Below are 24,549 nucleotides of genomic sequence, written 5' to 3' on the forward strand. Positions count from 1 at the left end.
CATTTCTTTTTACTCATGGTGTTTCTTTATCCCCTGGCGTTTAAAGAGACTGAGCTCTCCTGCTGGGGAACAGAGGGGCACTGACCCAAGCTTCTTGTGTTGGGAGCCTAGGTCTTGGTCACTGGCTTTGTGTGCTGGGGCCTCTTATGTTGGCAATTGGAGGCTGTAGGGGTTCTGGCAACTTACCTAGTATTGGGCTGGAATCAGCAAGGCTGTAACTTTCAGGCAATTCTAGGTGGCCTGCTTTTCCTTTCCTTTAGCTTTCTTCAGCTCCAGGATGCTGCACGGTGTTTATCTGCCTGGGGCCCCTTGCAGTGCTGCCTCCCTCGTTTCTGCTAACGCACTGGGAGATTCCTTTGTGGTACAGTGCCAAGGCACCTGGTGGTTTTCTGAGCTGGTTTCCACCAGTTCCCCTGCCCTCACTGAGGCACTCTGTGGTCCAGGTGTTAGTGTTTGCCTGCCACCTGGGCTTCAGGATCTCTTCTTGGTTGACAGTTGGAGGCTGTAAGGTTCTGACAGCTTACCTGGTGTTGGGTTGGAATCAGCAAGGCTGGGACTTTAGGAAGACTCTAGGTTGCTTTCTTCAGCTCCTTTCAGATGAATGCTTCAGGGTGCTTATCCACCTGGGGCTGCTTCCCTTATTTTTGCTGAGGCACTGGGAGACCAGTTTGCTGGGCTGCTGTACTGCTGTTCCCCATCTTTCTTCTAGTTCAGCTGTTCCAGGGCTTTTTTTTTTCTGGGGTGATATTTTTCTGGGTTTTCAGAGGTTGATAGGGGAGGGTGAGAGCAACTACCTTTTTACTCCGCCATCTTAACTCCCCTATCAAACACTTTTTACACAAATAAAATCAGATCTAAATAACTGGAAAAATATTAATTGCTCATGAATAAGGAGAGCCAATATAATAAAAATGACAATTCCACCTGAATTAATCTACTTGTTCAGTGCCATACCAATCAAACTATCAAAAATTATTTCATAGAGCTAGAAAAAATAATAACATCTAGAAGAAAAAAAGTTCAAGGATATCAAGGGAATCAATGGAAAAAAATGTGAAGATCTTGAACTGTATTATAAAGCAGTTATTACCAAAACAATCTGGTACTGGCTAAGAAATAAAGTAGTAAATCATTGGAATAGGTTCGGTACAAATTACATTATAGTAAATGATCACAGTAATCTAGAATATGATAAACCCAAAGACCCAAGCTTTTGGAACAAAAACTCATTATTTGACAGAAACTGCTAGGAAAACTAGAAAACAGTATGTCAGAAACTAGGTATAAACTAACATTTCATACCATATACCAAGATAAAGACAAAATGGGTACATGATTTAGACATAAAAGGTGATACCATAAGCAAGTTAAGAAAGCATGGAATAATTTATCTGTCAGATTTATGGATAAGGGAAGAATTTAGGATCCAGGAAGATACAGAGAGTATTACAAAATGTAAAATAGATCATTTTGATTATACAAAATTAAAGTTTTTACATAAACAAAACCAATGCAACCAAAATTATAAGGAAAACAGAAAACTGAGGAAAAATTTTAGAACAAATATCTCTGATAAAGGTCTCATTTCTGAAGTATATAGAGAACCGAGTAAAAGCATTCCCGATTTGATAAATGGTCAAAGGATATGAACAAGCCATTTTCAGACAAAGAAATTAAAACTATCTATAGTCACAAAAAATACTCTAAATTTCTAATAATTAGAGAAATGCAAATTAAAACAATTCAGAGGTACCACCTCACCTATCAAACTGGCTAATATGATTTTTTAAAAAAGGATAAATGTTGGAGAAGATGTGGCAAAACTGGAACACTAATGCATTGTTGGTGGAGTTATGAACTGATCCAATCATTCTGGAGAGCAATTTGGAACTATGCCAAAAGGGATACAAAACTGTGCATACCCTTTGATCCAGCAATACCACTGCTAAATCTATATCCCAAAGACATCTAAAAGAAAGACTTTTCCTAAAGGATCTACATATACAAAAATATTTGTAGCAGCTCTTTTGGTGGTAGCTAAGAATTGGAAATCGAGAGGATGCCCTTCAACTGAGAAACAGCTAAACAAGCTGTTATATGATTGTAATGAAATATTATTGAGCTACAAGAAATGACAAGCAGGATGATTTCAGAAAAATCTGGGAAGACTTACATAAACTGATGAACAGTGAAGTAAACAAACCAGGAGAATGTTGTACATGGTAACTTCAATACTGTTTGATGAATAACTGTGAATGACTTAACTATTCTCAGCAATACTAAGACAATCCCAAAGGACTAATGATGAAGCATACTATCCACCTCCATATAAAGAACTGATATTATTTGAATACAGACTGAAGCATGCTAATTTTCTTTTCTTTCTTTCTTTCATTTTTTTCTTTTACTCAAGTTTTCTTGTACAAAATGACTAATATGAAAATGTTTGCACATGTATAACCTATATCTTATCTGACTGCTTACCATCTCACGGAAGAGGGAGATGACATTGGGAGGAATAGAATTTGGGACTCAAAGCTTTAAAATTGTTTTAAAAAAAGAATTAGTCAAAGAACAAGTAATAAAAACCACAGATTATTTCATTAAAGAACATGGTAACATGACAGATTAAGTCAAATCACTACTCAAGAGAAAATGTATTATCTCTAAACATTTTCATCAACAAATGAAAGGAGAGATCAAAGAATTTTACATGCAACTAAGAAAAAAATGAGAATTCACCAAAAAACCCCAAAAATTAAAAGAGAAATTCTGAGAATCAAACAAGACAAATATAACTGAAAACAAAACAAAAACTACTGAATAAATGAAACTAGGAACTGACTTTTTATTCTCAAAACTAAGAAACAAACCACTGGCTAATCTGATCCTAAAAGAGAGAGAAAATTGTCAATGAAAAAGGAGAATTCATTAAGAAGGAAAAGGGAAAAAAAAAGAGAGAATTTACAGCAAATGAAGAAATAAAAGAAATTATTATAATCTATTTGCCCTTATTAATTATAATTAATTCCAACAAAACTGAAAAATGAAACAGATGAATACAAAATATTCATACTAACAAAAAAAGAAATGGAGAATTTAAATAACCCAATCTCTGAAAAAGAAACTGAACAAGCTTAGATAAATTTACAAGTAAATGTTAAACAGTTAAATAACTCCAATTTCACATAAAATATTTCCAGAAATTGTGGTGGCATTGTAACAAACTCCTTCCAGGGAACAAATATGGTCCTGATACCTAACCTGGGGAAAGGTGAGTCTGAGAAAAAGAAAACTATAAAACAATACCCAGTGGTGTGCTGAAAAATATTTAACAACCAATTATATGAGAGAAAAAAAGTATATGTACAACACACTTTTAAGGTTAATCTGCGTTATTAACATCTTCTCCATCACTTTCCTAAGTTTAAACAATCAACAACACAATATATCAAGCCCCAATCTACAGCATTTGCCCATTTCTAAGCTGTAAATGCTCACAAAGAAAATTTAATAATCAGCTCTGGTGAGCTGATTTGAGCTGGCTCTAACACACCTGCCAATGCCATATTCAGATGAAAAAGTCCATTGGTCCTTAGCTACAGCAGCAAAGTAGATGAGAATGAATCAATGTTGGTGTCATTTCCATTCATAAGGCCGTATCGATTTTCAGCTCTCTTTTAGTGTTGTCTTCTTCCATTAGAAGATAAGCTCTTTAGAGGGCAGGTACACCTTTCTTTTTGTTGGTATTTATATTGCCTGTGCTTAGCACAGGGCCCAGCACATAATAAGGGTTTAATAAAATGCTTTATTAATCTATTTATTTCTGCTGTTGAACTTTGGTTTTTGATCGTGCCAAGGACTTTGCTGGCAAGATTTTTTCTTTTTATGTCTTTAGTAGGATGGGAGCTGCAGCATCTCCAGAGGTAGCTGACAGGTCGAATCTCCAAAAGGATTGCTCCCTTGGAGGATGATTGAGGGGAAGCAGACTGGTAGCAAGGTTAGTGAACTGGGCCATACTGCTATTGCCAGGGCTTACTTGCCCTTTAGCGGTCATTGGTTAGTAGTTGGTGTTGTTGGGAATAGGAAGCTCCTTTTTGTTTAATGAAGGTTGTTTCCCTTAATGATGGTCAGTAGTACTGGAGATCTGGGGACTGTTCCCAAGAGTCTTGGGTTCAGGGTCCTGTGCTACCTCCACTAGGAGCTAAAAAGAAATGATGAGTCTCATCTCACCCACTTGGCATGTGCTTCTCATGGTTTTCCTCTGCTAAAAGAATAGGTAGGATCTGGGCAAGTAGAATGAAGAGAGGGCACTCAAAGTCAAAACAAAATGACTTAACATAAAAAGGCATCTGTCTCTGTAGGGCTGGAGATGCTGGGGAACTAAGCACTCTATGTTAAGTAACTGTACCTAATTGAAGCAAAGAATTCACATAAAGAAGAAATACATGTGGTTTGTTTACTCAATTACCACCAAGCTACTCCCAGTAAGAGAACAGTGTGATTGCAAAAGTAGAACATGCTGGACTTAGAATCCTAACCCCACTGTAGTATTAAATGGTCCTGAATTCACTAACTTTCTACAAAGCTTTAAAAAAAAATCTCCTTTGTCCTTGTTTCCCAATTTGGGTGTAAGGATAATACTGTTAACTCATAGGAATTAACTCATAGGAATGTGTTGAGTAACAAGACAACTGCCAAGTGCTGCTTCTTAGGAGAAAATCCAGATAATGATATATGTCATCTGGCATCTGTACCCAGGATCCTGCAAAGCTTATTATACAAGTATGGTCTAAAGGTGGCAAACTTCCACAATCAGTACAGCAACATTTGCATTTTATAGCTAAGGATGCTATTCTTCTCAGAGCTGTGGATGGGGCTCTTGGGTCTAGTGCTTCTGTAATTCTGATAACCACTGGATTTGTATTTAAATTCCATGATCTGAAAAACCTACCAAGTGGGGTAGGGCAAGATGAAGGGAATACAAAAACAGGCCAATAAATCTTACTGGCTTTATACATAGTTTTTGGTTTTTGTTTATCCAGCAATAAGAAATAATGCTTAGATTCACAAAATGACAGCCATTTATATTGTTCTAGTCTTAAACGTTTGGTGAAATCATAACATGCATAAAAACAACCTTAGATTGGAATGACAATACAAAGACTACACAGAGCTGTGTGTAGTGTGGAAACTGGGTAAGTGACTTCACTTTTCTGTAGTGTTCAACGTATGAAAGTTGTAGGACTCAGGGAAGGAAGAGAAGCAGATCTTAACCAGCTCTTAAATATCTCATTTGTAAAAGGAGAATAGAGAATAAGATGATTTGTAAGCTCTTTTCAGAGATAACATTCTCTGTTCTGTCTTCATTTCAAATTATCAACAACAGTAATAACAAACATTTATATAGCAATTCCTATGTGCCAGGCACTGTGCTAAGCACTTTACAATTATAATTTCATTTGATCCTTAATACCATCCTGGGAGATAGGAGCTATTATTATCCCCATTTTTAAATTGAGGAAACTGAGGCAGAGGCTAAAGTACTTGTCCAGGGTCACACAGCTAGTAAGTATCTGAGTATGGATTTGAGTTCAGGTTGTATAAAGCATTATTCAAAGTTATACTTATTTTGAAGAGGCTAACAAAAATTAGCCTTTTCTTTCAATTCCTAAAGTAATTTCCAATTTTGGAATGAACTGGTCCAAAGGAAGAAAACAGCCTACACCTAAAAATGAAGCTAATGTTATCAAAAGCATTATTACTTCACTAGTCTTTGATCATCTAGATATATACATATATATACATACACATACACACACACACACAAGAGAGATTTCTACCAGTTCACTGGCATGGCTTTCTTTACAAACTAAAAATCAAGCATATTCATTCATGAATGATTCACTCTTGAGTCCTAAAAATTTATTACTGAAGTATGACTAATGGATGGATGCCCCATGGTTTTCACTAATGTTGGTCTATTCTCCACTACTGTCTCCTGGCATGAGTTCAAAACTGCCTATTTTTACTTCTCTCTGTATCTGAAAAATCTTCTATTCTTAATGATTTTGTCCATATGCATTCTCACTGTCTCACACGAGTACTTTCTCTCACCTTGCTATTAACACCACCTAAGGTTAGGGCAGAACACACAGGTCAGGCGGCTGGTCTTGCAATTTCAAAATAGTGTTTACTCCTAATAGAGATTCAGACATGGTTGGCATTGTGGGATTTGTGAGGGACAAGCTTGTCAGTTCTTAAACCCCTATTATGCTCTCTTTTCTTTCTTTTTTTTTTGGTGGGGGAAGAAGGGAAGACTGGGTGTCTTCACTGAACAGGGGTGTGTTGGTAAGTGTTTAACAACTGGCTGGGTTAGGGAGGATGTACCCACAACACACTTTTAAGCTTAATCTGAATTATTTACATTTTCTCCACCACTTTCTCAAGTCTAAACAATTACCCAAATAGTAAGTCAAGCCACGATTTGTAGCTTTCTGAGTTGTAGATATTCATACTAAAAATTTATTTAACCATCAGCTCTCAGGCTCCAGAACACCCCTGTATACCACATAAATATACGTGAAAAGCTAAGGATAGAAGGTAAACAATAACAGAAAAAATCTGCAGCAACTTTCTCTAACAAAAGCCTAATAAACAAGATATATTTTGTTGTTGTTGCTCAGTCATTTCAGTTGCGTCATGACCCCATTTGGGTTTTCTTGGCAAAGATACTAGAGTGGTTTGCCATCTCCTTCTCCAGCTTATTTTACAGATGAGTAAACTGAGGCAAACTGGGTTAAGTGACTTGTCCAGGGTCACTCAGCTAGTTAGTGTCTGAGGTCAGATTTGAACTCAGGAAGATGAGTCTTCCTGACTCTAGGCCTGGCACTTTATCCATGCTGCCCACTCAAAGATATGTAGGGAACAGATTATTTTTTCTTATTAGTGATGCAGAAGATTTTTCATTTGGTTGTCTTAATTATTATTATTATTGTTATTTTAAGATCAAGTCTCCCTATCTTTGCTGGGCTGGAAGTACAGAGACTACTTACAGGCCAATTCCACTACTGAACAACACAGGAGCTTTGACCTGCTCCATTTCTGGTACCCCACTTCCTTGGCAGCCTCAGGGACCCCTGCTCCTGCAGAGTCATCATTGTTGGTGCCAGATTTGCTGTAGACACCTTATCGGCATAGCCTTCCTGAAGTTCAGAACTTCCAAGTTCAAGCAATCCATCAACCCAGTAGCAAGAATTATAGGCATGGGCCACCATGCCTGGCTATTAAACACTTTAAAAATAAAAGCATAATGGATTTTATTTTTTAAAAATATATTTTATTCAAGTCTTCAAATAACAATTATTTCAACCTCACCTCTATGAGACTGAACCTTTCTTTCCTTGGGACAAAGCAATACAACTAAACAAAAACATTCAACACAATAATTACATCTGATGATGTATGGCACATTATGTATGTACTCACGGTTCCTTGCTTCTCCCCTATTCTCCATTTAAAAATGCCCTGACTTTATTCCCCCATTCTCTTCTCCTTTTCTAGGTCAGTCAATAAATATTTATTAAGCACCTACCATGTGCCAGGTACTATGCTAAGCACTGGGGATACAGAGAAAAGCAAAAGACAAGGAGCTCATAGTCTACTGGGGGAGAGAAATGCAAGCAACTATGTACAAACAAAGCTATATACAGGACAAATTAGAAATAAATGACAGAGCAAAGTCATTAGCATTAAGGGGGAATCAGAAAAGGTTTCCTGTAGAAGGTAAGACTTTAGCTAGGACTTAAAGGAAACCAGGAAACAGAGATAAGGAAGAGCACTCCAGGCATTGGTGACAACTAGTGAAAAATGCCTGAAGTCTTGAGATAGTAGCACCTTGTCAAAGAACAGCAAGGGAAGGGGGGGGGGAAGGCACGGGGTGGAGCCAAGATGGCGGAGTAAAAGCAGTGACTTGCTTGAGCTCTCCCCCAAGCCCCTCCAAATACCAGTTAAAAATTACTCTAAACAAATTTTAAAGCAGCAGAACCCACAAAAAGACAGAGTGAAACAAACTTCCAGCCCAAGACAACCTAAAGGTTGACTGGAAAGGTCTGTTGCACTGGGCTGGGAGAGGAGCATAGTTTACAAAGACAGGGCCAGAGTAAACTCGGAACAGGCCTCAAGAGACTGAATCATGGGCACCTGTGGTGGTTTCTAAACAGCTTCTCAACCCACAAACGCCAAACACAACTTACAGGGTCAGTGGGAAAGGTCTGTCGGACCTGGGTGACAGCGAAGTGTGATTGAGCCCTGGCCCTAGAGCAGCCCCAGGGGCAGTGGCTACTTCTAGAGCTCTCAGCCTATAGATGGTGAAGGGATCCAGTGGCTGATCAGACGGGGACTGCAGGGATCTCTTTGCTGGTGCCGAGGCAGGATTCTCTTGCTTTGCCCATGCTTGGACCTGGGTTGCAGTCCTGGGGTAAGGAGGAGCACTGGCATGGCAGAGCTTGTGGCAGTGGTGGACAAGGAATCCTTGTCACAGTTCCAAGGCAGAAAAGAGTGCTTGTGATCAGTCACAAACCACAGCACAGGCCAGGAAAGGAGTAAACACCTCTCCTTTGATCATACCACCTTGGAAGAACTGAAAATTTACAGGTCCCTAGAAGTGTCTCTGAAAACAGCTCCACAAAACCCCTGAAATTTGGGACAGTACACCCTCTACACTGGAAGCAGATCTATATCTTAACAAAGAGTTAAAAAGTCAAGTAATTGGCTGGGAACATGAGCAAACAGAGGCAAAAAACTCAGACTATTAAATCTTACTTTGGTGACAACAAAGATCAAAATCCACAACCAGAAGAAAACAAAGCCAAAACTCCTACATCCAAAGCCTCCAAGAAAAATATGACTTTGATCTCAAGGCCATGGAAGAGCTCAAAAAGGATTCTGAAAATCAACTAAGAGAAGTAGAGGAAAAATTGGGAACAGAAATGAGAATGATGCAAGAAAATCATGAAAAACAAGTCAACAAGCTTGCTAAAGGAGACCCAAAAAAACACGGAAGAAAATAACACCTTAAAAAATAGACTAACCAAAATGGCAAAAAAGGTCCAAAAAGCCAATATAGAGAAGAATGCCTTAAAAAGCAGAATTGGCCAAATGGAAAAGGAGGTCCAAAAGCTCACTGAAGAAAATAATTCCTTAAAAATTAGAGTGGAGTAAATGGAAGCTAATGACTCTATGAGAAATCAAGAAATTATAAAACAAAACCAAAAGAATGAAAAAATAGAAGACAATGTGAAGCATCTCACTGGAAAAACAACTGACCTGGAAAACAGATGCAGGTGAGATAATTTAAATGCTATTGGACTACCTGAAAGCCATGATGAAAAAGAGCCTAGACATCATCTTTCAAGAAATTATCAAGGAAAACTGCCCTGATATTCTAGAACCAGAAGGTAAAACAGAAATTGAAAGAATCCACCCATCACCTTCTGAAAGAGTTTCAAGTATTGTGGAAACACATTCAGGATAACACATGATTTAGCAGCTTCTACATTAGGGGATTGGAGGGCTTGGAATATAATATTCTGAAGGTCAAAGGAGTTAGTACTAAAACCAAGAATCACCTACTCAGCAAAACAGCATAATCCTTCAGAGAGGAAAAAAAATGGACATTTAATGAAGTAGAGGACTTTCAAGCATTCTTGATGAAAAAACTAGAGCTGAATAGAAAATCTGACTTTCAGATACAAACTCAAGAGAAGCATGAAAAGGTAGACAGGAAAATGAAATCATAAGGGACATATTAAAGTTGAACTGTTTACATTCCTACATGGAAAGATGATATTTGTAACTCATGAGGCCTTTCTCAGTACTAGGGTAGCTGGAGAGAATATACATATATGTGTGTATGAAGAGAGAGAGAGAGAGAGAGAGAGAGAGAGAGAGAGAGAGAGAGAGAGAGAAAGACAGAGACAGAGAGACAGAGGGACAGAGGGACAGAGGGCACAGAGTGAGTTAAATATGAAGAGATGATATCTAAAACATAAAATTAAGGGGTGACAGAAGATTGTACCAGGAGAAGAGAAAGGGAGAGGAAGAATGGAGTAAATTATCTCACATAAAAGAGGCAAGAAAAAGCTTTTATAGTGGAGGGGAAGAAGTAGGGAGGCGCTGAGAGGGAAAGAATGAACTTTACTCTCATTGGAAATGGCTTAAGGAGGGAATAACATACACACTCAATTGGGTATGGAAATCTATCTTACCCCACAGGAAAATAGGGAGGAAGGGAAGAAGGGAGGATGGTAGAAGGGAGGGAGAATGGGTGAGGGGGTAATTAGAAGCAAATACTTTTGAGGAGGGACAGGGTCAAAGGAGAGAATAGAATAAATGGAGGTCAGGATTGGATGGAGGGAAATATAGTTAGTCTTTCACAACATGACTATTATGGAAGTGTTTTACATGACTACACATGTATAACCTATATTGAATTGCCTGCCTTCTCAATGAAGGTGGGTGGAGAGGGAGGAAGGGAGAGAATTTGGAACTCAAACTTTTAAAAACAAATCTTTAAAACCATTTTTACATGCAACTGGGAAATAAACTACACAGGCAAAGGGGTATAGAAATCTATCCTACCCTACAGGAAAAGAGAAGGGGAAGGAGATAAGAGAAGGGAGGGAAGACTGAGGGAAGAGGTCTTTAGAATGCATACTGTCTTGAGATAGGGAGAAAATTTGGAACTCAAAATCCTGTGAAAGTGAATGTTGAAAACTAAAAATAAATTAAGATTTAAATAAAAATAAGGCAAAAAAAAAACAGCAAGGAGACCAGTGTTTGATTACAAAGTAAATGGTGGAGGAAAGGAGGCTATAAGGCATAAGAAGACTACAAAGGTATTGGGGCAGATTATAAAGGGCTCTCAACACCAAACATGATTTTATATTTGATCCTGGAAGTGACAGGAAGCAACTGGAGTTGACTGACCTTCTGACATAATCAGACCTTCACTTTAGGAAGATTACTTTGCCAGCTGAGTGGAGGATGGACTGCAGTGGGGAGAAATTTGAGGCAGGGGTACCAACCAGAAGGTACTGTAATAGTCTAGGGGGGAGGTGATGAAGGCCTACGCCAGGATGGTGGCACTGAGGTGATCCTTCTTACCAAAATCAGCCTCTGCTACATGTACCCTAGATTCCATCTTCTACCACCTAGCCCTGTGCACCGTTCCTACAATTATCATCTTCATAATCTTCAATCTCTCCCTATCTATTAGCTCATGCCTACCTTACTTGACCTTTCCATACTCTACAAGTACTGACTTATCCTTCCTTCCATAATATGAATCTCAGAAAAAGCTGCCCACATTCACTGCCTCCATTTGCTCTCCCCAACCTCTTATAATCAGACTTCCAACCAAATCACTTAACCAAAACTGATCTCTCCAGGGCTATCAATCTCTAAACTGCCAAATCCAACGGCTTTAACTTAATCCTCATCCTTCTTGACCTCTCTTCAGCATTTAACACTGACCACCTTCATCTCCTAGATGCCCTCTCCTTTTTTTTGTGACTTTGCTCTCTCTCTTGCTTCTTCCCCAACCTCTCTGATGGCTCCTTCATCAGACAGGATGGATCATCATCCAGGTCACACACTCTAAATCTGAGTATACAGCCCCTAAGGCTCTGTTCTGGGTCCCCTTCTAGTGCTTTTCTCTTGGTAACTTCACACAACTGCAAATCTAGCTGTCCATCTCTAGTTTCTCTCTTGTCCCAAATCAGCAACTAAATTATTTGATATTTCAAACTTCATGCCCCATTGGCATCTTAAACTCAATATATCTAAAACAGAATTCATAACAAGACATGTTCTAAAAATGCATTAAATCCCTGACAGAGGTTAATTTCTTGACATTCTTTTTCTTAAAAGCCAAGTCCATATATGCACACATTTTCTACTCACTTGTGAGTTCTGGTTAATAAAGACTTAAAGGCTTTACTGTTTATCACAGGTAATAAACAATCTTCTAATATGCTCTTTCATTACAGCTGTACTTTTAAAAAATCATTCCAGTGCTGTAAGCAAATTTAAATAAGTTAAAATGAATTTAACATAAGAATGATTATTTAGTGAATCTTTTAATTGTAAATAACTGCCATCAGTAGAGGAATAAAGTGATGAAACTGATGTAGAACTCCAAAATAATTTATGATAAGCTTCAAAATTCACATGTAACTGCTCTTTTCCATGAAAAATCCATTTTAATTCTTGTGGAAGTTATAAGCTCAACTTTCCTGTCAACTATCAGATGCATTCAGTCTAAAACTACAGCTAAAATAATTTCATTTGTGTCAAATCTGGTTAAGTCTCTCCACAGGGAATTTTCATTAAAAAACATCATGGATGACATTTTTCTAACTGAACATCACCCTAAACCAGGAAAGTTCCTAACCATTTTTGCTCTATGGACCTTTTTAGCAATCTGGTGAAGCCTGTGAACCTCTTCTCAGAATAATGTTTTCAAACTCATAAAATTAAGTATATAGAATTACAAGAATTACAATATAGAACTACAGCCCATTATGTTGAAATAAACTTATCAAAATAGAAAAAAAAATTCATAGACCTTAGGCTACGAGCCCTGGTTTTAAAGTATTCGAGTATTTTTCTCTGGAAGAAATCTTTAAAAGAGCAATGAAGGAATAAAATAATAGAAAAAAAAGGAAAAATAGATCTACTCATATGGTTCCCAGAATCACAATTCATTCTAGGACAGCACAGTCATTAGGTAAATAATTCAGGAGCTATAAACAGCCATGAATTTTACCCTATCAAATAATAAAGACTTTGAACCTCTACACCAAGAGAACACTGATCACCTGTTATACAAATTCAGACAAACCAACAAAAAAACTTCTTATCTCATTACTCTCATTAAAGTAGCAACTATTACCATGTCACAGAACTCAGATTTACTTACCTTTCAACTAAGATACCACATACTATTAGCACAACAAATGCTGGCAAGGGATTGTCTGGCCACAAAAATCCCTGGGATTTCTTGCCAGTTTAGGAAGAGAGCAAATTAAGTGGAGAAGGAGTTGGTGCTGTGGCAGTGGAGTTTTAGGGAGTCTCGTGGAGAAAGAGAGGGAAGGAGAGCTGGCAGTTAGTTGTTCCATGGCAGCGGGTTAACAGGGGCAACAACAGCCAGTATATGACACATCTGCAGTTCCCTTAAGATCATGAGAGATGACTTCCATCTAAATCGACAAAAAGATGTGCATGCCTGTGTATGTTGTATTGCAGGCCCTCACCTGAGAGAAACAAGCTAGTCAGGGTGGGCTCTACCCTGCCAAGCCTTACTTCTGTTTTTGTTTTCTTAAATTTATTTTGTTAAAGAATACATTTGCCAGATTTAATAATATTTCTGAATATTACTGTCCTTCCATTGCTAGCGCTCCTTTGTTTGTGGCATGAGGCCACAATGGGTGTCACAGAAGGAGAGAGGGATCTTCTCCGCTGTAGGGCGGGGAGCTCAAGCCACTGTTAGAGTTTTGCTCTCTAACTTGGGGAATAAGCATGAGCCATTCAAAATCACTCTTCTAAACATGCTGACATACTATGAATTCAGGCCCTATTTTATAAATCTACCTCACAGACTTCAGTCAAGGTTACATAAGAATATCATTTCATTTAGGCCGTAAGACTATAAAGAAGGAACTAACTCCATGAAAACTATTCCTTTACAAAAAAAAAAAATCAAGTCACTGAAAAAAACTTAATTCTTTAAAGAAAAGTTTTATTGATAGCTTTTGTTTTCATGTGAGCCTCCCTTTCCAAAAATATCCCTCCCCTCTCCCATACCCAAATATTAGTCTCCCTAGGTAGGGAACAAAGAATAAAAGAGAGAGAAAAAATATGGCAAAAAACCACAACATACCCACAAGAGTATGGCAGAATACTCAGCATCCCAAATCTATACTCCTCAACTTCTGCAAAGAAAGGAAGGAGGTGCCCTTTTTTCTCTCATCTTTAAGGCCAAGCTTGATTATTATAATTACATAGCTTTCAGGTTTGTCTTGTGTGTGTGTGTGTGTGTGTGTGTGTGTGTGTGCGTGCGCGCACGCGCATATGTGCAGCATTATTTCCATTATACTGTTGCAGACATTTTATGTATTATTTTCCTGTTTCTGCTTATTTTATGTGTGCCCGTTTCTATATGTCCATCCAATGCTTCTCTGTAATCTTCACATTCATTGTATTTTATGGCATAGTAATATTCCATTACATTTACGTACACCATTTTATTTAGCTATTCCTCCCAAAACAGGTATCTTTGTTTTTCAGTACTTTGCTACTACTATGAAAAGCACTGCTCTGAAAATTTTTCATGATATGAGATTTATCTTTCCATCTCTGATATAATTGACAATATATGTCCAGCAATGGGATATCTGGGTCAAAAACCACGGCCATTTTAGACTCTTTTTCCATCATAATTTGAAACTGGTTTCCAAGAAAATTTGCCAATTCACAGCTCCATCAATTTGCATGAGTGTTTCCAAACAACTCACACAATACTAATTATTCAAGTATCTTTTGTAATCTCAGCCAATGTGCTAGATATGAAGTAAAACCTCAGAGTTATTTTGATTTGCATTTCTCTTAATAATGTGATTTAGAACAATCTTTTATATGTTTGCAATTCTCTTTATAACTGTTCATGTCTATTGACTACTTATCTATTGGGGAATTGTTCTTAGTGTTGTATGTTTGTTTTATGATATACATTTATATGTCCCCTAGACATCCTGGATATCAAGCTCCCATATGAGATATTTGGCATAAAGATTTTTTCCCAAGCAGTAGCTTCTCTTTTCATCATAGCTGCACTGATTCTGTCTATGCAAAAGCTTTTCAATTTTATGTACTCAAAATTAGCTATTTTATCTTTTGTGATCACTTCTAGCCCTTATTTGCTTAAGAATTCTCCACTGTAAGAATACCACTGTAACTCTCCCATACTCATCTCCAAACAACCATAAAACAGAAGTGCCCCAAAACAATCTTTTAGCCCAACAAACTCGAAGGACTGGCAAGAAAGGTCCATTTCACTTGGGTGAAAAGGGAGAGCAACCCAAGATGGGAAGCATTCAAGTGAGCCAGCAGCAAGCTCCACCTTCACATACCAGTAGGAGATCCTGAGCCCCAGTGTGGTAGAGGAGGCAAACACCAACACCAGGAGCCTCGATGTGCCTTAGCATAGCCAGGGGAACCAGCAGACTCCAGCTCCTAGAACCACCACATGCTTCAGTGTAGCCACGGAGACACATGGAAACACCCCACGAGACCTCAGAACACGCCAGATACCACCACTAGGGCCCCAGTTCAGTTGCCAGATCCCTACAGCCTCCAGAAGTGCCAGCCAACCTTCACTTCACTCCCCACAGTGCAGCACCAGACACGAGGGTCCCCTGTAGGCCTCTGAGCAACATCAGTGCAACACCAGGTAATAACTAGGGCCTGTAGCACAAGAAGTCAGAGACAGTGCCCCTGTCACTCTAGGAACAGAGCTCAAATTTAAAAGAAAGGACAAAGGGGAAAAAAAAAAGGGATGAACAGAAAACAACAACAAAAAACAATCTGACCATAAAAAGTTATTATAGTGACAGGGAAGAACAAGACACAAACTTAGAAGAGGACGACAATGTCAAAACATCTATGGGCAAAACCCCAAAGCAAAACAGGAAGTTTTTCTCAAGCCCAGAAAGAATTCATGGAAGACCTCAAAAAGGAGCTTAAAAATCATATAAGAAAGATAGAAGAAAAATTGGGAAAAGAAATTAGAATGATGTAAGAGAATTATGAAAAAAGACTCAACAGCCTAGAAAACTGCTTAAAAAGTAGAACTGGCCAAATGGAAAAGGAGATACAAAAATTCACTGAAGAAAACTCCTTAAAAAGTACAAATGACCAAATGGAAAAGAACAACTTAAAACTTAGAAATGGGCAAGCAGAAGCTAATGACTCTATGAGACATCATGAATCAATCAAACAAATTCAAAAGAATGAAAAAAAGGGAAGAAAATATAAACTACCTCATGGGCAAAACAACTGGAAAATAAATCTAGTAGAGACAATATCAGAATCACTGGACTACCTGAAAACCATAATCAAAAGGAGGACCTGGACAGCATCTTTCAAGAAATTATCAAGGAAAACTGCCCTGATGTCCTGGAACCAGAGGGCAAAATAGGTATTAAAAGAATCTACTGATCACCTCCTGAAAGAGACCCCACATACACACCAAAAACCCCAAGGAACATTATAGCCAAATTTCAGAACTATCTTGTCAAAGAAAAAAAATACTACAAGTATCCAAGAAAGAAACCATTCAAATATCAGGCAGTCACAATCAAGATCACACAGGACCCGACAGCTGCAACATTAAAGGATCGGAGGTCATGGAACATGATATTCCATAGGGCAAAGGAGTTAGGACTACAACCAAGAATCACTTACTTGGCAAAATTAAGCATAATACATCAAGGAGGGGAAAAAAATGATCTTTCAACAAAATAAAAGGATTTCAAGCCTTTACAAGGAGACAAACAGAACTAAACCAAAAATCTGACCTCCAATATCAAATCCCAAGAGAAATATAAACAGGTAAAAAGGGAAAAGAAAATACAAGGGATTCAACAGAGCTAAAATGTTTACATCCCTATATGGGAAGATGATACTTGTATCTCTTAAAAAGGCTATCACTAACAGTACAGATAGAAGGAATATACATAGACAGAAGGTATGGGTATAAGATGAATGTGAGGGAATGACAAAAAAAATTAAGGGATGAGAAAGAGTACAAAGAGTGTAGAAAGAAGGGAGGTAGAATGGGGTAAATTAAGGTGAAGAAGCAAGAAAGACCTATTACAGTGGAAGGGAAGATTGGAGGGTGGGCAACTGGCATTGCTTGAACCTTACTCTCATTAGCACTGGCTCAGAGGGAATCATATATACAATCATTTGAATATAGAAGTCTATCTATAGGGAAGTAGGAGGAGAGGAGATTAAGTAAAGGTGGGAGGGGTTGGTGGAGGTAGGGACTGACAAAAAGGAAAACAGATCAGGTGAGGTAGTAGACAAAAGGTGGGAAAGGGTGAAAGGAGAGAGGACAAACAGGAGGAAGAATACAATGGAGGGAAATACACATCATAACTGTGAAGGTTAATGGGATGAACGTCTCCCATAAAATGGAAGTGGATAGCAGAGTGTATCAAAAACCAAAATCCTACAATATGTTGCTTACAAGAAACTCACTTAAAGCAGAGACACACATACAGAGGTAAGGGGCTGGAGCAGAATCTACTATGCTTCAGCTGAAGTAAAAAAAAAAAAAGCAGGAGTAGCAATCCTGATCTTAGACAAAATAAAAGCAAAAATATACCTAAATAAAATAGATAAGGAAGGAAACTACATCTTGCTAAAAGGTACCATAGATAATGAAGCAATCAAATTAGAGGAGCAAGGAATAGTCAATCTGTCAGATCTATGGAGAGGGAAAGAATTCTTGACCAAGCAAGAGATAGAGTTCATTACGAAATGTAGAATAGATAATTTTGATCATATTAAACTGAAAAGCTTTTATACAGACAAAATCAATGCAAACAAAATTAGATGGAAAGCAAAAAGTTGGGAAACAATCTTTACAGGAAGTATCTCTGATAAAGGCCTCACTTCTCAATATATAGAGAAATGAGTCAAATTTATAAGACTACAAGTCATTCTTCAACTGATAAATAGTCCAAGGATACAAACAGGTAGTTTTCAGAGAAAGAAATCAAAAATATCTATACAAGCATATGAAGAAGTGCTCTAAATCACTTGATTAAAGAAATAAAACAACTCTGAGGTACTACCTCACACCAATCAGATTGGCTAATATAACAAAAAAGGAAAATGATAAATGTCAGAAATGACGTGGGAAAATGGGGGCACTAATGCACTGCTGGTGGAGCTGAAAACTGATCCAACCATTTCGGAGAGCATTTTAGAACTATGCCCAAAGCACAACCAAACTGTGCATACCCTTTGATCCTGCAGTACCACTACTAGGTCTTTAGCCCAAAGAAATCATAATAAAGGGAAAAGGACCTACATGTGCAAACATATTCAGAGCAGCCCTATTCATGGTGGCAAAATATTGGAAACTGAAGGGATAGCCATCAATTGGGCAATGGCTGAACAAGCTGTGGAATATAAATATAATGGAAAATGGAATACTATTGTGCAATAAGAAATGATGAACAGGCAGATTTCAGAAAAACCTGGAAAGGCTTATACAAACTGATGCAAAGAGAAATGACCAGAACCAGGAACATATTGTACACCATATCAGTAACATCATGTGATGATTAACTATGAATGACTCAGCTCTTCTCAGCAACACAATGATCCAAGTAAAAAAAGATTCACAAAGGAAAATGCTATCCATATCCAGATAAAGAACTGATGCACTCTGAATGCATACTGAAGCACATTTTTTCACTTACTTCATTCTTTCTCATGTTTTTTTCTTTCTGATTTGTTTCTCCTTCCACAACTGTGATGAATATGGAAATATATTTTACATGATATCATACATATAAACTATATCAAACTATCTACCATTTTCAGAAAAGGGGAGGCGAAGAAGGGAGAAAAATTTGGAACTCAAAATCTTGTAAAAATGAATGCTAAGAATTCTTCTGATATGTAATTGTGGGGAAAAATAAAATACTAGTTATTCTCTCTTTGCCTTATTTTTTTTTTCATCAGCAAAATTAGGGAGTTGGACTGGATGGCCTCCGAGGTCCCTTCCAGGTCTAAATGTAAGATTACTGGAGTATGATGGGAAAAAAAAAATCAATGGACTGTCTGTCAAGAGACCTTTGGGGTTGGCTATTGTTAACTTGCTATTCATCTGAGCTTATGTGGACAAGTAACCACCTCAATGGACCTCAGTTATTGTGAAGTTTCTTCACCTACAAAAATAAAAAATAAGAGTATTAAACTAGATAACTTCCAAGATACCTTCCAACCATAAAATGCATACAAGTCAAGTCTGTAGCTGTTGGTAGTCAATAGATTGTTGTTCTGATTGCCTCTATTAGCCTGTATGCAACAAGAAGATACAAATATCTATTCTCCATAATGTTTGGGACATTATTATTCAATGGACATCCAAATATTTAGCTAGAAGAAAAACAGAAAATGTAAGCCCGAACAACTTTCTAAAGCCTAAGGAACCAGATTCCCTGATTCTATGCAATATTTCTTTTTGTCTAGAAAACATCTCAAATCACAAGAATTTCTGTTCCCTCAAGCACAAATTCATTTTCCCTGTGAAGCCCTCTCCCTGACTATGGAAATGTCTGTCTATTCTCCATATATATTCCAAATTAGGACTCAACCACCTTTCAGTCTTCCCTGTCTTTCATTTCCTATACCAATATACAGCAAAATCCTACAGCTGCCCTTATGTTTAATTTCTGTTTCTTCTTCTCCATTCTCACAGTAAAATCCACAGTCTGGTTTCTAGGTCTTTCTAGTCTCCCCCTTATTAGACACGATGTTGACTGCTCTACTATCCACCGAAAGCTTCCATAAACAAAAATCAGCTTTTTCTTAAGGTCATTCATGTCTTCAGAAAAACAATGTTTCTTTTTCACACTGAGGACTAAGACCAAATTTTTCCCCCTGAATACATGACAATCCACCAAGATGGTCAGAGTTTAATCAAATATGTCACTTCTCTTTAGTCTCAGGCTAAGGGGATTCTGTTCTGCACACATCTTTATTTTTCCTTTTGTTCTATTTCATTCCTGCCTTTGGACATGCTGACCCCAGGGCTCCATAGAGAGTGAGGATGCCTCTAATGTGATATTGACAACCAGGAAGTTGGGTATATATAGTATTTACATAATTTAACTACATACACGGACATGGAGATAGATAAAGGAAAAGTGGACAAATGGGCTATCAATATATCATCCAGGGATGACTCTTCTCCCAACCTCGACAAAGTTGGAGTAAAAATATCAAGACAATTTCACCAACCTTTCACCAGTTGTTACCCCAACCTCCCAACACTGAGTCAAGACATAAGAGTACCGTAAGCCTACCATTTCCATTGGTAATCAGGGTCTCCCTTCCTCTGTCCCTCACTAAACATTACAACTCTATTTTAATTTTCCAAATTCTTTTATGCTTAATAGTCTACCTTTAACAATTAGTAAAGATTCATCACACCCTCTAACACTATTAAAGACTTATCTCCTCCATGAAGCCTGTTCTGACTAAATAGCCTGAAAATAATAATCAAATAATTCTATCCCAACAAATGGCCTAATCACACCTTTCAGTTAGGAAAGAAAATATTACCTCCCATCAAACCCTTTTTCCAACTATCTAGAAACAAAGTTATTTATTCTCTCAGGCTTTTAGCTGATACAATTCACACTTCACTCCCCAATACATATCCCTCCATTTGGTTATGGTGTAAAGATTTACACATACACACTGACACAAACAGACAGAAAGATACACACACACACACACACACACACACACACATACCCCCATATGTTTTATGCTGGCACAGCTAGCTATATGCACATCTATATAGATAGGGTATATTTTAAAATATATGGTCCTAACAACAAACATGAAGAATTCACAAAGACATAGTAAGAACTGAATTGATACAGAGTAAAAAAGCAGAGCCAAAAAGAATATATATGAGACTACAACAATGTAAAAAAAGATAACACTAAGAGGTAGCAAAATTCAGATCAAAGATAATGAGCATAGTTGGTTCCATATCATTAAAGTACACATTCTTTTTCTGTTAATAAGTAGTAAATTACAAAAAATGGAAATTAATACACACTGTAGTTACAACCACTACATTCAAGCAGTTGTGTTTACCTTTCTATAGGAAAGTGCTATGGGGAACTGTTTTTTGGGGGGGAGTGATTATGTCAAAACAAAATGTAACAATAAAAACCAAGAAGAAAATAACAAAATAGGTTGTCTTACTTAGCAGGCAATGTGTCTGCTTAACTTACTTGTAATAGAAGCAATTGGCTTATGTGGGTGTTTTATAACTGCTTTCAGATAATGAAAAAGAAAACAATACAAGATATTCTGACTACTAGACTTGACATCCACTACAAATAACTTTAAATGAGTTAACCAAAAAATATTGTAGCTTCTTAGTGGAGACATTAGTCATAATTCATCAATACACAAGGATTCAATGCCAATATGACCATTTTCCCACCTCCTACCCAGAAAATTACTCAATGAGTCAGAATATGTCCAGTTACCAGTAGACAGTAAATAAGAAATTTACTCAAAAACCCAATATTTTAATTGGCATCTAAGGAAAAAGGAAAATTATTTAAATTCATCAAACTTACAGAAAATAAGCCTACCTATTGAAAGATTAGCTTTCTAGCAGAAGTAGTCAGATACAAAAAAAACCCACCTTTATTACGATACCCCAGAGACAGTCACTAAGCACCCAGAAAAGAACACAAGGAAGAAGAAATGAAGATCTAAAAATGTTACCCTCCTCTATCACTGGTCAGGTTCAGTATGCAAAAATAAGTATCAATTCATAGATGATTTATAAAAGTCTGAGCATTTCAAGCAAAAGCTAAGAGCCCACAAAAAAGATACGAAGAAAATTAGAAAAAAATTATAGAGATCAATAGCTATTGAAGCAATTAGAGATACTGCTGGGACACTGGGCAGCAAACATTCTCACATCAGAAAAGAAAAAAAGTTCAATTCTTCAAGAGCAGAAAAGTACATGGTCAATTTCATCTCAATACTATTGCTCTTGACATAAAATATCTTTACTGTTGGAGACAGTGAAGGAAATAGTACCAATAGCCCTTGAATGCACCAGCATACCGTTACTGAAGACATACCAACCAAGTTCAACAGTGTGGGAATGAATATTTGTCTTCTTAAGTCAAGACTGCAAAGAACTATAAAGACAAGTTACACTTACGTTGTGCTAGACCAATTAAGAAATTGATTAAGAGTTTTGATGGGACACAGTTCCTGCCCTCAAGAAGCTACTAGTCTTACTGACTGTAAAAGCAGCACAACAAAGCTAAGTGTTCTATTAGAAGTCATCCTTAGAGATATATTCTGAACTTTCTCAACAAAAGGCATATCTTGGAGAACACACACAGTTAGGGAGTGTGCTATGGATAAGCCAGCAAAGGAGACTGACAAGGAACACTCAGATAGATAAGATAAAAACCAAGGAAGGAAGAGTCAGAAAACTGAGAAGAAAGAGTATATAGGAAGAAAGGTTGGTCAACAGTGTCAATGTTACACAGAAGTCAAGAAGAATAAGAACTAAGAAAAGACCATCAGATATGGCAATTAAGAGATCATGGTAACTTTGAAAAAAGAAGTTTCTGTTGGGTTATGAAGCTGAAAGGCCAACTGCAAAGTGCTGAGGACTGAGAAAAGAGAAAAAGAGTCAAAGTGAGAGTTTGGCTGTGAAATGGAAGCGAGATATGGGATGATAACCTGACGGGATGATAGGACTGAGTGAACGATTTTTTAGGGATGAGGTAGAATATCTGAAATAATGTGGAAGGAACTTGCTAAAGAGGAAGGAGGATGGGATTATTCCTGAAAAAGATGTGTCAGTCAATTTCTCCCTAACTTCACTCAGCATTCCTGTGACTTCAGTGACTTATGCCAGTACTTGCACAGCAGCAGGCATGTCCTAAGTACTTAATGATGCTTTTGTTTTCTTTTTTATTCACTCATTTTCTCCAACACAGCTTTTAAAAAATATCCCAGAGCTTTCCCACACACTGATTATATAGCATTCATTAAGTCACATAACTCCTCTCAGGCTCACTTTTCTTCATCTGTACTACACAGCTCAAGGGTCCACAATTTCATCACTGTAGGTGCTTCTTTCATGGATGCAGATCATAGTTCTAATGCCTTAGCAGGCAATCTTTGGGGTACATATAGCTGAAAAAAAATCATTTGAGGCCACTCTTCTGGTGAGGATGTTCTCTGAATTTGCAAGCCTGGATCCTGAATGCATAATAAATAATCCACTCCAAGGGAAGAATTATAATATAATTCACTGTCCTGGAAAGCTTTCCAGGTAGAGTCTTCTAGAGCTTGTGCTCTACTGAACTAGCCTTTCAGAATCTAGCTTCATCTCCAAATCCTGATAAGACACTCAAACAGGACTTTAATGGAAGTCAAGCATGAGGAAAATTCATCTATCCAGAATGACTCATTTCTCAAGAAAGTTAAGGTTTCTTTCTACATTCATTTTTAAGAAAAACAGTTCCAATACCTAAATATTCAAGGAACCAGAACTATGCCTTTAAAATGTCCAGGACAATTCCAGGATAATTATGCCCTTGAAAAAATATTTACTTACCAACTCTGCACCAGCCCTACTGAAGGTCGGCTCAGCAAGTTATCAGGCAACAGATTGACTTCCCTCATTGTGTTAGCCAGTCGTACTGGAAGCTCTTTTCGTAAAAACATGTATGATGTCTTCTCACATGCATTGTCACGTCCTGTTAAGAGAAGGAAAAATTATCTGTTTTATGAACATCACAAACTAACATGGGCAACAATAGGGTTTTCTAACACAGCAATTATAGGGCTGTGGTAAGAAAAATCAAAACAGCATTCAATGTAGATTTTAAAACTAGCAAACAAGTAAAAATAAGAAGAGTATAATTGGCTTAGGAGAGCCCTTCCTTTGTGCTAGGAGGTGGGACTGGCAGAGCAGGTTAACAGGTTAACCTGTTAACAGGTTAACATCCTAAACAGATGCATGTACCCAGTGTCATCAGCATAAAAAATGGAAATTGACTAAAATGATTTTCAAATAATTGGTAATAACAATAGGAAAAGAATCATTTGCACAATACTCAAATACCAGAGTACCATTTCAACACCATATAATAGAAAGATGGTTGGATTCAAAGTGAGACAACCTAGATTTAAATCCCAGTTCACGGTCACTACTTGTATATCTTGGGTACATCATTTACTCTTTCTCTAACTTGTTTCCTCATCCGTGAAATGAGAGGTGGGACTAGTTAACCTCAGGTTACTTCCAGGTCTAAATCTATGATGCTATGATGTTAATCCACTCCTGTCTAGCAGGGTTCTTGGGAAAAAAATGTCAATAGACACCTAAATATGTTTTCCAAATGTTTCTACAATAGTTTCTACTATAGTTCTGCTGTTGCAGGAAGTATCTGTATACTTTAGTGGTCCAATGAGAAGTCACCAACAAAAAAACATCAGGTATACCAGAGAATCTAGCTCAGGCTTGGCCTTTGGTGGTTAAGCCAGGTCCTCTAACATACTTCAAAATATAGGTTTGAGATTACTGATGAGGTTCTGGAGCCTTAAGGAATATTTCTAGTACGGTGTGGACACTTGTAGAATAAACTTGGAGTATTTATACATAAACATGGACAAGTAGACAGA

The 24,549-nt window shown here is 37.5% G+C and overlaps 1 protein-coding gene across 1 annotated transcript in view; it reads right to left on the minus strand.

Annotated features, from left to right (window-relative positions):
* PDK3 (pyruvate dehydrogenase kinase 3) overlaps positions 1-24,549 on the minus strand; it is a 135,246-nt gene that overhangs the window by 70,726 nt on the left and 39,971 nt on the right. The window contains exon 2 of the mRNA XM_020989871.2: positions 23,480-23,621. Coding sequence (XP_020845530.1) covers positions 23,480-23,621 — 142 coding nt within the window. The remainder of the gene's footprint in view (positions 1-23,479; positions 23,622-24,549) is intronic.

Source organism: Phascolarctos cinereus, unplaced genomic scaffold, assembly GCF_003287225.1.
Source record: "Phascolarctos cinereus isolate Bilbo 61053 unplaced genomic scaffold, phaCin_HiC Scaffold_726;HRSCAF=1367, whole genome shotgun sequence".
Classification (NCBI taxonomy): domain Eukaryota; kingdom Metazoa; phylum Chordata; class Mammalia; order Diprotodontia; family Phascolarctidae; genus Phascolarctos; species Phascolarctos cinereus.